Genomic DNA, 16151 nt, shown 5'->3' on the forward strand with positions numbered 1-16151 from the left:
TCTCCTAAGAGACAGTGAATATATTATACTGTTTATAAAGTATTCCAAGGTTCCTAAAGGAAATCTAGTACACCATGAGGATATTGCATGGCACTTTCTTTAATACTGAAAATGGCAAATTAATAGGAAGCCTAGATTCCAGAGCTTTAAAAAAATCCTGTAAAAACAGGGTTTTGCCAAAAATACACATATACTTTAAATAAGTTTACACTGCAAAGCCAAACTGCATATGCATACACACATAATAGTTGAAGCTAAATCTGTACAGTCGTCTTTTTCACCTAACTAAATCCACTGCTCATACTGACAAAGGTATTTCTTGAAAATTAAACATCAGACCTATATAAACATAAGATTGACTTGGAAGTGATGAGAAATTACCATAAATATTTACTCAGTTTTATGTGTCTCCCAAGTGTGAAGCTTTAGGGTACATTTTGTCACATTTTCAAGATTTTCTGTGCAGTCACAGCTCTAGAAACATGCTACTTACAAAATAATAGCTGTTTTAATACAAATTAATTTAGTTCTGCCAGTCAAATTTTAAAAAATACTTTAAATATGCTGAAATTCCTTCAAAATTGTAAAATCTAATAACATGTTCTATGGGGCCAGTGTAGATATTTTGACACCCTAACATATTGACCCTAACATATTCACAGAAACAGAACTTTGCAAAGCATATCAACATGGAAACTTTGTATGGGCATATACAGTCATAGGGAATATCCAAAATATTTAAAGTCTGGAGAACTTTCAAGGGAAACTGGTGGAAAGTACTCCATGAAAGGAATTAATATATATGAAAAATCTGGGGTTACTGAAGCTAAGAACTTTGCACTTCTATCTTTCCTGGCCCTCTGTCACCTTATCTAACTCTGTAAGAGTCACAGCGGCCACTTTGCTACCCTTTTTTGTTTAAGACAGACATATTGGACCAATAAACCTCACTGTCAAAAACTAAAGTCCTGGCAAGTTTTGTTTCCTTAACTTCTCTAAAAAGATTACTCTGACTAACACAAAACAGCTAGCAGGGAAGGATTATTATTCAAAAAGAAATTGTCCAAAAGATTAATTAATTTGAACCCAGATTTCACTCCTTTCCATGTAACTTATGCAGACAAATGACTGGAGTTCTGCGATGTCAGTGCACTTTGAGACACACTCATGGGCAAAGCATTGTTTATGGTTATCTCTTGTCTTGTCTGACATCGCACCATTGCCAGGATTGCCCTCCGAAACCTGCCAAGGAAAACAGAATCATCATTAGCTGCAGAACCAAATAGAAGGGCAAAATTTGGTAAGATGGCCTTAATTGTTACAATAGTTTTCAATTTTAGTAGAATGTACTTAACAAAAAACATGTATTTGGAATTCAAAAGGACCTGGGTTTTTTTCAGTTCCAGGTACAAGAGCATAAAGCTAATTTAATTTCTTAAATAGGGATCACAGCTTTCTGTTTACCCCAGGAGAATGTACAACCACAACAAATATGAACTTACAGAACAGGGAAAAAACACAGATGTTTTTCCATTGACTCCAGCAGGATCAGGTATATTCACCCAGGCAGAGATCACAGGCTCTGCTTGAAGGTTGGTAGCAGAGACAGGAAGAATGCAAAGCACAGTCCTCAGTCAGAGGCACTGGCTTGATTAGAGCATTTGTTATGCTTGCTCAAATCAGAATAGGCTTAACCTATTTACCTTAATGAAAAGGGTCAATCCATTCTAATCCATCAGAATATGATACATCCCAAATCAAACAAGAAAATCTACACAAGTTACATGTCACTAAGATGCAGACACTTTGGCCACAGTCATTAAAAACAGTCTATTACACATGCAACCCAAATTCCATACTGAATTCCCTTGAGAAAGCACAAATGGGACTTTCAAAAGCTATGTTAATATGTTCTCAAAACTGTGTATCAATTCAGGATGTTCTGATGATGATCATAACAATTTATTTTAGGCTTTCCTGTCCAAGAGTTCATCTTCAGAAAATTAACAATGGCGTACCCTTTGCCCTTCACTAATCAACTTGCCATATTTTACAGGTGATCCTCCTATACTCAGATGATACACTAAAATCATGGAATAGACTCATACTAATTTCAGAACACTTACTTTTTATTTGCAATGACATAAATGCAGGGATTATAGAATGTGGAAGACTTTGCGAAGAGAGGAGCTATGATGGCCATTGCAGGAGAAATTTTCTTTGGGTCTCCAAAGGAAGACCACAAACACACAATAGAATATGGAGACCATGCCACCAAGAACATTATAATCATCACAACAGACATCTGCAGAATGAAAGGAACACATACATAACCAGTATTACCTCAAGGTGAAGATCTCACAACAAAACCTCATAACAAAAGCACAAGCACCTGGGTGAAAACAGAGCTGTCCTGAATGAAATAATATATAAATAAGCACACCTAACACAATCCGACAGTTTACACTGAAATCTCACTTTAGGGATTTAATACCACACCTCACTGCCATGCATTTGGCATGATGTAATTTCATTAAATACAACATTCCTTCAAAATCAGCACTACTCATTATGTTAAATCTGCCCATCAGGAGTTTCAATAACCAGAGAGGACTTCACACATGAACTATGACCCCCACAACAAGTCACTCTGGGATGCCATTACAAACAATAAATATGATCAGAGACAAAAATTTAAGCAAAACAGTTAATTAGGTTGTCAATAAATATTTCATAAGCCTCAATTATGGTACCATTAAATAAAAGAAAGTAGAAGTTCTAGAACATATATTTCAGGAACCCAGAAGTGTCTGCTTGGTTTAATGAAGCATTATAGAAATGTTCAAGTATGATACAGAGGAGGTATCTCAGCTGTCATGTCTTCTCTGCCTGCCTGCAGAGAGAACAACCTGGACTCACATGCCAGGACATGCCACGCCACAGCCAGACCTGGACAGTGACAAACTGGGGCTAGTAGAAGGTACTGGCTTTTGTCAGGGACATGAATCAGTAGTGGAAACTGGAATAGAAATCTCAGATGAATCAAGAAGACAAAACAAGCCACCAGAAAACCAACCAAAACTGCAGGGCTGTGTATACACAAGATTCCATACTGCTGCTCACCTACGCCCCTAGTTAGTCTTTCAAAGATGAACAAAATGAGAAACAAGAAATAAACAGCTACTTTGTATGAGCTGCTCTAGAGCACAATTAATACACAAGCAGTGACTCTCACAGAAGATTCCTATTAAAATGCAAACACAACACCAAACACAATACCAAACAATACCAAAATGTAAGAAAGAACCCTTTCATTTAGAAGTTTGGTGCATAGAAATCTTAGAGGATGCTAATTTGCCAAAAACCAGATAGTAGTCCAGTTCTAAAGAAGGATATTGCTCAACTCCAAAGCATCCATTTTTTTTCTCTTTTTGTATATTCAACTGCAAAATAGGAAAAATGCATTTTCTTCACAAACATGAGTCTAAATTTTTAACTGAGTCCTCAATTTCAAGTATTCTGAAAGTTCTTCACAAAAGTAAAGCGGTCAAATTACTCTTTTTGGGTAAAAATACTGCTCTTCAGAACCTAGCAATGAGAAGGTTTTCCAAGGAATGCTGTTTGCACTGATAAGTAACTCAAAAACATAAGTACATACTCTTCTGTCCAATCCTATCTCACTTTTTCATCCTGCCCAGCCATAAATCACATCTTTACACAAAATCAAAGGAGCTGGTGAACTTCAAGATTTCTCAGGGACTTTTATACATTAAAAGAATGTCAACTTTCCAGGCAGGATATATCACTTCATGTCGTAACTCACATTTGCTACTGCTTACATAAGAGATAAGCTCAACAGACCGAAAAGAACAAGGGATTGGAATTACACAGCTTGGAAGCTGGAAATGCACTCTCATTTCTAGGCCATGAGTTCAAATGAGAGTTGACCAATCCATGTCAGACCAGACACATCTGAAAACCAAGCAGGAAGCCTACAGACTCTGCAGACACAGAGTAAAAATTCTCCTAGAGCACCTCAGAGGTACATTTTGACAGAGGAGAGAGGCAAGGAAAATTCACAATGTTCCCAGCCCTCAAAGTAGCTATTCATCTGGAAAGGGTATTAGAACAAAAAATAAAGACTCTAGTGTGGTAAGTCAAGCTAAGAGTTTTTACCAAGGCTCAGATTCAGCTAATATTTAGTATAAAAGAAAAAGGAGAATGTAGGAAACAGAAATGCTTAAAAGGGCTGCACCATTCCTTTGTCAATAGGACTTTAATGCAAAGAACATGCTTAAAACAAAAAATGCACTCATTTACCTTTGTCACATCTACTTGATCAGACCAATCTATGTTAATGCTCTCCAGACAGTTACTGCTGGCATATTGTTTCATTGTCCGGGAAACATTGTAATAACAGTAAAACATGACTGTTAAGGGCACAACAAAATTAACAGCAATTACACTCATTGTGTAGGAAATAAAGGACCTGATAAGACAGAAAAACAAAACAGAGTAACTTACAAATAGCCATCCAGGAAAAGTTACCAAAGAATTTGGTATTTTGATTTGATTATGATGTTTTTTAACAAGCTCTAAAATAATAGGGAGAATTTTCTCCAGCTAATATTTTTATTAGAAACTATAAGTATTGAAGTTTTGAAGCATATCTCAAGTCCTATGGGCTTTTTTCTAGATTTGCTCTATGTTATTTTCTATTATTTAAATTATTCTTAAAAATTTTGCTTCATACTTCAGAAAGAAGTTATGCTCCTACAGTGGTGAATTAAACAATCTTAGACTTCAGTGAGCCAGCAAAAACAAAATAAAGTGTGAGGGGGAATCTTACGCATCATTTTTCCTCCAATTTACTGTGCACGTTGCTCCGGTGGGATCCGGAGCGTAGCTGGCCCAGCCTGCAGCAGGCATGGAGGACCAGAAGACTGCATTTATCCAAGCAGCAAGGATGAGAGTGGCGTAGCTACGGGTGGTCATTCTTCTTCCTGCAGCCAAGCACAGACAGTCACAAACTGTTCTCATCTGCTGCTGCTCTCCAGTGTCAGACTGGAGCAACAAGTGGCTTCCAAGCACACATAACAAGTTAATAAAGACCCTTTCCAAGGCTGGCAGTCTCAAACGCTGTAGCACACCTGTTTCATTCCATCCTTGCAGCCTTTAAAGCCACTTGAACACCATCATCCATTCCAACTCAGCATACTGGCAATACCTGATCCCAACCCCACGCCAAAAGCTTATTATGCAACACTGTGTTCAAGTACATCCTTGGAAGATTGCAGGGGGGGAATTAACTGTTACAACACAGCTGTAAGGGAGGAGAGAAAAACACCCAGGGTGGTGTTAACACAACAGAGGCACACACCTGCTTGACAGAGGTCAAAACCTCACACAGCCAGAGGCTTTTTGTGTGCTTCTCTGTATGGATGTGGCCTTCTAAAGACTGAAAATGACCATAAAAATGCAATTTATAAACAGAGTAACAGCCTAATGATGAATTTTTCACTTTAATGCCAACTAGGTAACTTACTTAACCAGGTACTGTAGGTTCAAATTCTGCCCAGCGCTGTAACTATGGAGTCATTAATGAGAAAACAATACAATCTAATCAGGATTCTACTCCTCCCAGCAGTGACTGAGTTTCGACCCTAAGTCAGTACCTATATCAGGCCTGCAGATGGTCAGGTAACGATCAACAGCAACAACAGTCAGCAAACCAATACTCGCCATCCCAAAAAAGATATTTAAGGCAGCATAGATCTGAAATTAAAACAAACAAGCAAGAAAATTACTTCTGAGAAATCTTTCAAAGATACAAGCACAAATCTGTGTACTGGAACAACACAATTCAGCCAGAGTTCTCTTCCATAAGCAAGGTCTTAAAGGTCCTAATTCAATGCAGGCAATTTGAAGGTTGCTCATCAAAAAGTAAACATTTCAAAATTACCTGCCTGTGTGCACATAAGAAATCTTAAAGACAGCAGTCTCAAAATGAAAGAAACACTGTCCTTCAACCAGTAAATTTTGAGATTCAGAGTTTGGAGGGGTTTATTTCATGTTTTCAATATATCTTAAGGAAACATGAGGAGCATTAGTTCCATCAGAGAGAGTTACATCTTCAGCAAACGTGAGGCTCTGAATTATCATTCTTTCATCTGTTGCGATGATTTCACAGATATGGCCCACTGATTTACCCCCCTCAGGCTCCATTTTTATGTGTGTCAGATCTTTTGCACAGAGCGACACATGCTGCAATCCCAGCATGCTCCAAATGCATCTGCCCTGTCATCCCTTCGGAAGCCTGACCAGGAAGGATGACTGGGAGGGCTGTGTTACCACTGGCACCCCAGAAATACAGAGCCCCAAGCCAGAGCACGTGGCACCAGCAGTTATAACAGAACCACATGGCGTTCAGCCCTCTCAGATCACAGGACTCATTTGGTTTGGGTTGACATGAGTTGTGCTTCAAGTGCTCTAACTCTCAAATCAGTGAGATCTCTCATCAACCTGAACATAGTGCAAGTCAGTCCAGATCCAAAGATGTTAAAAGTGAGGCTTCCTGCCAAACAATGACTGAATTTTGATCTTGAAGGTACTGTCCACTGAGGCAAGTGATGTCAGATTGTGATAAGCATCCATTATGCAAACATCCAAAATGTTTGCCTTATGATACATTTTTAGTATATGCCTTCACATTACTACTAATATTCCTGGGCACTTAATCCCAACAGTCTATCAATAACGTAAATTAAAATCACAATATACAGTGAGCAAAGGCTGCCATCTCTCTGCTATGGGAGTATACGTTTTTCAGTCCATCTATTCTTACAAATAGACAGCTCTTAAAAGTAGGCTAAATCTTTAATGGAGACCAAAAGCCTCAGAGGCCTTCACTTTGGATAACCTAGTCCCAAAAACGACATGCATTTGCCCAGCAGAACTCACCAAGATGTGTCAATCTCACCATGAAAACAGTAGCCACAATCAAAGTTTTCCAGCTATCAGCAAAATCATCAAATGTGCCTGTGCTACTATAACCATCTTCATTTCAGGATTTGATTTTGTAAGCCTTCTTAAAGCTATTTTAAAATGTATAATTGGTAGATATAAGGTTACACTTTAATGTTTTCAGATTGTAAATATAAGCTTCACACGAAGTAGTGTCCCCAGAAATTGCTGACATCACAGAACATCAGTTTCAGGTCCAGAATCAAATTCTGCATCTCTGCCTTATCTCTTAAAATAACACATGGTAGAGGCATTGCTTATTTCTCAATCGATTTTAAGTGCTGAAAGCTTTCTCTCTAACTGAATCGCAATACCTGGCATCCGGTATATCCAAATTTCCAGCTTCCATGCAGGTCCGAGGCAGCAGACATGGGGTAACCAATGCCACTAACACCAATATCAGTAAAAGCCAAGTTGATAATAATTGCATTGGTTGCTGTCCGAAGCTCTTTGTACTTAACAAAGATGCCTAACACAACAATGTTACTGCAAATGCTTATCACTCCTGTAAAAACAGAAAAAGGAAAACTTTGCAAAAGGTACAAACCACTCAGTAATACACATGCAGAAGAAAATGTAGTCTATTGTAATGTGTAAGTCCCAAAAAAGACTTCTTTACAGTCAAGTGCAATTTTGCAAAGAGTCTAGACACCTGAAAAGGAGATAAAAAGCTTGTCCAATCTGGCAACCTTCACATGGATTCAGTAAGCACCAACAGTAGAGCACTTGCCAAACCTAAGACTCTCGATACAATGGCAACAGGCATAGCAGAAATTCAAATATATCTAGGATTACACTTCAAACACTCTGGCCACCAAGTACAGTGCTGACCTCCATGGTAAAGAAGAATGCAGATTGGTGACTAGGAAAAAAATAGTGCTGGAAAAAAAAACTTATGCATCTGTTCTAGCAGAAGGCCCCTGCCAACCCCTGATATTCAGTAATTTTAAAATCAAATGAGGCAAAATCATAATTAACCCTCAGCCATCTCTCTCTTAACACCACCAAGGATGTCTGTTCTCAAGTGCAGGGCTCCTGTTGGAGGTCCAACATCTTTTGGCCACACAGATGCCATCATCTATCATATTCATAGACTCACGCATTTCAAGAACAACACTGATCCTATGTGCTCCTAAAATTTAAATAAACAAGGAGCTGAGGATCTGATCTGAAATGAACACCATGGCATAAAAACCACTTGCAGTGCCAGTCCTGTCAGCTCTCCTGTTGACAGCATATCATCTCTTGGGAGAGAGGGAGCAAAGGAGAATTACAAGTTCAATAACACAGGCTTCTTATGAGGCATCTTTTAACAGATATTATAGCTTCCAATAATGAAATCAGACATACAACAGGACTGTAAACTCATCCCTCAGGGTGAAGAGAAAAATCCTTCTAGACACACTTAAATTTAATAATTCAGAGTCCAGTCTTAAAAGTAAGGGGGAAAGAGGGAAGGGAACAAAAAACGGAAAAAAACTAGAACTTAGTAGAACATTCACGAAAAATGTTAGTATCACTAAAATAAACTAATAATAGAGCAAAAAATGTTTTGGGGAAAAAATATAAGATGGAAGATGGATTCCATCTTGAACAAAGTGAGAAAAAAACATGTAGATACAGGAAATTATCTCTTCTCTGTTTCTGAGGAACAGGTCAAGCAGATGAATGAAGTTTCTCCAGGCAGAAGTTAAGCAGTGCCCATTAAAAGAGCATTGAAGCTGGTCAAAGTGCTGGAGAACAAATCTTATGAGGAGCAGCTGAGGGAGCTGGGGTTGTTCAGCCTGGAGAAAAGGAGAGTCAAGGTGACCTTATTGTTCTCTACAACCACCTGAAAGGAGGGTGAAACCAGGTGGGGGTCAATCTCTTTTCCCAATGATCAAGTGATAGGGTGAGAGGAAATGGCCTAAAGTTGCACCAGGGAAGAGTACTTTTGGATATTAGGAAAAATTTCACTGAAAAGGTTAACAAGCACTGGAACTATCAAGCTGCTCAAGAGAGTGCTTGAGTTGCCATCCCTTAGAATGTATAGATATGGTGCTTAGGGACATAGTTTAGGGTTGGACATGGAAATGTTGGGTAGTAGCATCAAAATAAAAAAAAATCAGGTCATGTATTACATGGAATTTACCTTTCCAGCTACCATTTTAAAACGATACCAGAGCATTTTACTCCTTTAAGCAGAAAGACATCCATGAGGCGGCATAGCCTGCTGCAGCCTGAGTATCTCTGTCGTCATTACGAAAATGAATACACTGACCAGTGTAATGCTTAACAGTTATCTCCTCCTCAGAAATCAAGAGAGAAACACTTAAATCTTGTAAAGAGCAGCATAACAATGAACACTCTACCCAGACTTCATTCTTATTCTTATACTTCTGCTTATTAACAAGGCTTAAATCTTCCAGATGTGAAATCTGCTGCAGTAAGGCTTTTACAAAGCAATCAATCATATTTGCAAATATTTTACGGACTTCATTGTCAAAAAAAATTCTCATTAAGAAAGTAAAGATTTATTAGACTCCTCCAACTATAATTAGAAATAAAAAATGAAAAAAACACTAAAATTGCAAAGTAATCCAACTTGGTTTTTTTCTCCCAAGACATTTAATTTCCATGCAAGATTAAGAAAGAAGACCTGGGTTGATTCTGGATAATTCCATTGATACCCTATGATCACCAGTGATAGCTTTGATCCTTAACACCAGCTGGTGTTCAGGTGGTGTTCAAAACTATCTGAAAATATCACCTTGTTACATACTACATAATCGATTTTAATAAAAGAGGTACAGCTAGGCTTCCAATACTTGGCTGTTATTTATCTCTACAGCTTCTTAAGAAGCCTACTGCTCTGTGTAGCTGTTCTATTAATTTCTCCAAAGACTTTAAATAAATTATTGTCTTTGCATCCAAAAATATTCACTTTTCCAGAACAGCAATTTGATACTCACCACTTCAGACATATATGCTAAATAAACTGCAACCATCAGCGATACTATTCCATATAAATGTAAAATATATTAATATTTTAAAGTATTTTAAAATCTAACTACAACATGGAAAAATTTTTGGTACAGTCAATGAATAAATACTAAACTGATTTGATTTTCCATAATAAAGGTATAGAAGGCCTGTTTTTAAACACAGTAGGTTTCAGTTTTGGTTAGGTGGATATTTCATTACTATGGCACTCAGTGCTTCAGAAAAGCACTACTGAAGAAGTTCTGGTTATACAATGAGCAAGTTTTTAAGGGGAGAATAAAAGTAATTCTAGAATCTTTCAAGTTTAGTGAAAGACCACTGCAGTCACAGGGAACAAACACAATGTGAACCCTAACAGCATGCTTTTCTAACACGTGTCATTGGTGAAAAATACAGCTGCAACTGGAATCTGCTCTTCTCTGATTAATGACCAGCTCCCTCCCTCTAAGTCACATTCCAACCATTCCCCTTACATCCCCCTAACAGACACCCGCTCACATGCTCAGACTACACATATATTACTACAAACATGTGGCCCAGGAGAAATCTCAAGATAGCTTCGAGCACATCAGAGAAAAATGCAAGATGTGACAGCTATGCCTTATTTTTATCTCTTTTGCAAGCTGGCAGAAACTAATTCTCACTCTCCCCTATACTTACATATCAACAAAATGTATTTTTTGAGACACAGCACTGCCTTCAAACATACAGCAGAAAACTTAGATTCTGCACACTTCAGATGTTTCTGCATATTTCAGTCAAGCAGCTGACTGCTAACTTGTCAGTAAACATTGAGAAAAGCCATCAGACAAAATAAAATACCATCACTGTTACTGTACAAAATGAGCATTCAGATCTACAAGTTCTATTTTAAAAAGTTACGCAACAATTTCCCAGTGCCCATACCTGCTGTTATTAAGTAAGCTGCAACTATGTTGTGCTCAGTCTGTGTGAAGGCTGAATGAGCTTCATTGTCACTTTCTGAAGAATTGGATGAGTCATTCCAATGCATTTTCGACAAAAGACTGTCGTCTATCCTCTGCAATAATTCATCAAGAAGACGAAACACGACAAAATCCTGTCAGGCAAATTCTTTCATTATTCAACAGACTCACTGAACAATTAAAAGAACGGGGGTAGGGAGGAGCTCCCCCCACCACTGACAGCTTCCAAGCATGATTTAATTGGACTAAAGTGGAAAGAAGTTTACGCTCCCAATCTATGCAGGAGATTGTTAATTAAAACAAAGAGCAGCACATAACTGAGTAAATTTTGAACAGTATGCTTAAACTTCGTTCTTACTGCTAATGAGATTAACTGTCACATGCCCCCAAACTTTTTCCCCTCAAACCTCTTGTGCAATGCTTTGGAAACCTGAACAGAAGTTGACTCAGTTCAATCAATCATCAGCCTGGCTTGGAACTAATTCCCATCATCACTCAAAGCACAAAAACCTGCAGTACAACATGGAGAGACAAATGTCAGTTTCCTTAAAGGCAGGATACATTTACTCTGAAGCCCATCTCTTCAAATCTTTAAAGGTGCTTCTTCAAGGTTCTTTGTTTGATACAAATTCTCTGACAAAGACACAAGAAAAACACATTCCAGTATTTTCCTAAGTGAAGCATGACTTTCAGAAAACTCAGTTGCTACTCAGTTTCTAAAATGGCCTGGTCTATAGAAAACGGTTGTTGAATATGCCCCCTTCTCCTAAACACAATATATGTAAAAGCTTACTTTGGGCAAATTTTCCAAAGCATCTTACTGGGCATTTTTCAAAGATCTGAGCAGCAAAAGCTCATGTTTTCTTCCCCTCAGTTATGAGGTACCAGTACCCCAAAGCAAAGACTTTTCAAAACACGCTGCATCAATAATAGCTGCAGTAAGTCCTTGCTCAAAGGACTTATACGCAGTATCAGAAAGCAGCTGCTCCTCCTCAGTCTGGCTTCATACAGTTTTTGCCTCCAGTCAGTTTTCATACTGGGTATAAAATTGACAAAGATGAGCACCAGTGGTTCTGCTGTTGTATGGTTCACAGGTAGGTCAAGCAGCTCCCAGGCGAGGGCTGTGCCTTCTGAGCAGCAATAAGGGTGCAGTGACACAGGAATACAGTCATGCCATAGAAAGTATACCTGAAGAGCTCTCTTCTCTAACCAGTGAAATACTCATAGAGCATTCCTTCCCACTCCTCAGTTCTCCAAAACAAACATCCTGCATCTTTCTTATGAATATAAAGGTATGACATTTTTTATATACCCTTGTGCAGTCACAGCATTTAGTCATCATTACTACACACACTCTCGTGTCACAGACCCATAACCAAACATTTTCTTTTATGCTCCACATCTACACTCACAGCTCTCAGGGTATTTGTATTATTACATTACTTTCCCTGTCAGAAGAGGATTGGGTAGGAAAAGGGTAGGAGTGTTCTGAAAGGAAAGATGATCTGTTTGGCAAAGAAGCCACTTTCCTCGTGCAACACTGTCCTGCCCTGGAAGATAAAGGCATGGCAATAATTTGATATCTTTGCTTTCCTCCTCTGACACTCTGGCAAGATTTTCAAAAGCACCTCAGATCTTGCAATTTCCGCAGAAATCAGAGCTTGCAATGCTGAGTGTCTCAGAAAAGCAAACCATTGCTATTTTTACTCAGATACTATTTCACATGTACAGTAGCAATTAACAAAAGAATTTTTACATTTGTTGATATAAATAAAACCTTCTAATACATGCAGACCCTCCTATGTACCAATTGTTTCTGTCTCTTCTCAAATTTGACAAATTTTACAGCAACTGGAATTGACAGAGAAAAGTCAAAACTAAAGGCAGACACCATCAAAAGTATTTTTTCTGCAACACTGTAGTTCATAAAATAAAACCAAAAAGATAAAACAAGAAATTAAATATTGAAGTATAAAAACAATCTACAGCTTCTAAGCCAGATAAAATATATCTTACCACATTGCTTATTAATACTGGAGTAAGAATATAAAATCCCAAACCTCTCACTGTTTTTATCTTTCAATAACATAACATTACAGGTGTCAGAGGAGAACTTTATAAAGTCAGGTGTTTCCACTTGTCCCAGATCAGTAGCAAAATGTATCTTCTATTTAAATCCATTTTTCAATTTGCCTGTATCTCTATATATGTGTGGGGCAATGCAAGGTTTAACAAGCTGCTTTCAGTTATGTGTAAAATACATATCAATGCATGAATGATGTGAGCAGAGAAATGTACCTTTTGCATTAAAAACAAATAAATTTGAAACCAAAACCAACCCCAAACATCTTCCTATTTCCAGCAGTAACGCCGCTACAAACCCATCCCAAATCCAACCCCTCCCACGTTTACTACGCCCTCCACCGCTGGAGGGCTCTCTAAGGCAAAACGTCTCTACTCATTTTCCCAAACAGATTCAAATGGTTCGAATCCCAAGGAAAACAAATAAGTAACTTACCTCGTCCTCCTCATTCGCTGAGACCTTTACAAGACTTAAACTGTTGGTTAGAAAAGTTTCGCCCTACAGAGGTTTTCAGCTCACAGCCTTGAAAAATACAGGACCCCGGTAAGATTTTTACTTGCCAGACATCACACCATAGGTATGCTTTTTTAATAAACAATACTGTTTCTTGCCAAGACAATGCTTTACGCAATGGCAAATTACTTTGCACCAGTGTTGTACACACCAGTATATGTGCGACAGTCTGGCATTTCTTCAGGCAAATGTCCACATGTAAAAGTCAGTGCCAGAGAAAATCCTTCCTGTTCTACAACTGCCAGTGCTACATACTTAGATTAAAATAGCCTAATTATTTTCTGCACTTCATCAAATTTCTCTGATGAGGTAACACAGCAAATCTATGAACTACATTGAGCCATCCTATCCCAGCATCTGCAGAAAACACATGGAAAATAAGCAACTCTGCAAGGAATGCTGGGGCACTAAAGCCATTCTCAATAGGTAACAATTTAAGCTTTATAATACACCTCCATGTATTACTCTCTGTTTAAGGAGGATTTAGATCCCAAAAAGAAAAAAAATAACCCCAAAATTTTGCTGTGGCATGGACAAAAGGCTCCAGGTCTTCTAAATACTTGTAAGCAATTCTGTTCCTGGTGATGCACCAAGTGTCAGTTTGAAAATCAGCTGAAAGTCAGACCCTACAGCTGGGTCAAACACTGCCATGGCAGTGGAGGAAGACACAGGTAGGTGACACAACTGTTGCTGTGTACTGAGCTCCTCCGAAGCCCAACTGAGCTTCAAAGGAATTTCCAGGACAGCAACCCTCCTTGTGCTGCTGGAGCAGATGGCAGGTGAGAAGTTATTCAGATGGTCCAGCTATGTGCTCCAAAGGCTACCAGCAAGGGAAATGAATACAGGGAACACCAAACTGTCATCCAAAGCTTACACTAACACCTTACTCCCACTGCCCTCACTTCAGACTGCACTGTGATGTTTCTTCCCCAGACACTACAACTACTTGAAATCTGCCATTTCTGCCAACATACCTATTTCTGTCACGGTATTTGTGAGCCTCTCTCCTATTCTCTGCAGCAGCAGCACAGAGTATCTGTAATTATGCACATAAATAAAACCAGAACATTTCACTTACTAGGATCAGGAGCACTGTGACAGACTCACAGCTAGAATTTGAATTTCAAGACCCAGAGAAAGGCGTCATATAAAATTAGAGAACCTCTGTCTTCATTCGTTACAGTATTAAACTGCAGACAAGCCATCTTAATTTTTTTGAGACTGAATTTTCATCTACTACTGTTAGCATCCCCCTTATATTAGAAGGGCTGGGCCACAGCATGGCACAGAGAAGACAGTGCAGAACAGGGACTGAATGTGCCTTGCAATTACTCCCTTCCACAGAATGGAGAAGGAAAAAAAGGCATCATCGTATGGCAAAACACATCCAGTTTCCTCATATGCTCTTCCACCCTGAGCATATCCTACAACCTCTGTGGAGATCAGTTATAAATTTTCTCTGGATATTTGCATAAAATCCATCCAGCACTGTTTGTATGCATAAGTCATGCCACAATGCTCCTCATGCATTTCTCCACTGGGACTTCAATCCCTTCCCTGTAACCAAGAGGCCAATCTTTCCTCCAGAGCTGCAATGGATATTGCTGTTTAGCCCCTCTGCACACAGAGGTTAAAGTCTTTGCTTTGCCCTTGCAGTGCCTTAGGCTGACTCACTGCTCCATCTGCTGAGAGACTCAGCACTTGTCTGCTCCTGGGCTGCCAGGAAACACCGCCTGCAGCCAAACACTGCCTGTCACACCCTGCACTTCACAGGTCATGGCAGGAGCCTTCTGACATCCTGGCAAAAAGTGTGTCCCTAAGGATCAGCATGAATTTGGATATGAGTGAGGACTGTGTTATGTTAGACTTCCAAAGTCAGAACAATAAGCAAAGAAGATCTGAGCCAGCTGCCCACTACTGAAGCATCAGGGAAGAAACCCAGCACAGCAAAGAATCCAGCTGCAAACATAATAGAAGTACTCTCATGGCAGCTGCACTCGGTTTGTGCTGTTCAGCTGCAATGTGGAATGCCCCAAATGCAATTACTTGCAAAGAATTTAGATAAAAGGCAATGTTACAAAGCCTCAAGTCAAAGCCCTGAGGCACTTCCATCTAGCAGTGGATAGCAACAAAAGCCTAATCATTCTCACAGCTCTGAGTTTAACTGACCTGGCTAAAGCTAGGCTTGTAGCAATACCAGGAAAAAAAAACTTGAATCTCTCCTTTCCTGGGGTTAAAAGTAGACTCAGATGCTTCTCACAAAAGCAGAAATTCAACATTCTGTTTCATTTTTTTAAGCTGAAGAACATTTTTATCTATTATCCTCTGCAGCATCTATTCACATTTAAATGAATGTTTTTCCACTCCTTCAAGTTTTGTTCAACATTACTAAAAGTAATGGTCACATTTGTTAAAACGTGCAGTTAACTGTCCAATCCTGGTACTGAAAAATTACCTGTTGCCTTTGTTAAGCAGAAGGCTAACATAATTAAACTGCCTGTTACTGCATTCATTAATTAAAAAGCATAACAGTGCAATCAATTCTGAAAGGAACTTTTTCACACTGAACAAGATGTTCAAAATACTTGTACATACATTATCTACAG

At 38.8% G+C, this 16151-nt stretch overlaps 1 protein-coding gene across 1 annotated transcript; it reads right to left on the minus strand.

Moving 5' to 3' along the window:
- Positions 1–95: 95 nt before the first annotated feature.
- Positions 96–15685, minus strand: RRH (retinal pigment epithelium-derived rhodopsin homolog). The gene is made up of 8 exons (XM_063422470.1): positions 13468–15685; positions 10912–11083; positions 7338–7528; positions 5676–5775; positions 4850–5003; positions 4321–4489; positions 2127–2305; positions 96–1242 (listed from the first exon to the last, which is right to left on the minus strand). Exons 2-8 carry the CDS (start codon positions 11015–11017, stop codon positions 1113–1115), a joined length of 1029 nt encoding a protein of 342 aa, XP_063278540.1. The 5' UTR covers positions 11018–11083; positions 13468–15685; the 3' UTR covers positions 96–1112.
- Between the last annotated feature and the right edge of the window lie 466 nt (positions 15686–16151).

The sequence above is a fragment of the Prinia subflava genome, chromosome Z, assembly GCF_021018805.1.
Source record: "Prinia subflava isolate CZ2003 ecotype Zambia chromosome Z, Cam_Psub_1.2, whole genome shotgun sequence".
Lineage (NCBI taxonomy): Eukaryota > Metazoa > Chordata > Aves > Passeriformes > Cisticolidae > Prinia > Prinia subflava.

Coding starts and splice junctions, on each gene's coding strand:
- RRH (XM_063422470.1), bottom strand. CDS start 11,017: ATGCATTGGAATGACTCATCCAATTCTTCAGAAAGTGACAATGAAGCT. Junction 2,306..4,320: donor ATCAAGTAGATGTGACAAAG/GTAAATGAGTGC, acceptor TTCATTCTGCAG/ATGTCTGTTGTGATGATTAT. Junction 1,243..2,126: donor TATGTCATTGCAAATAAAAA/GTAAGTGTTCTG, acceptor TTTCCTTGGCAG/GTTTCGGAGGGCAATCCTGG.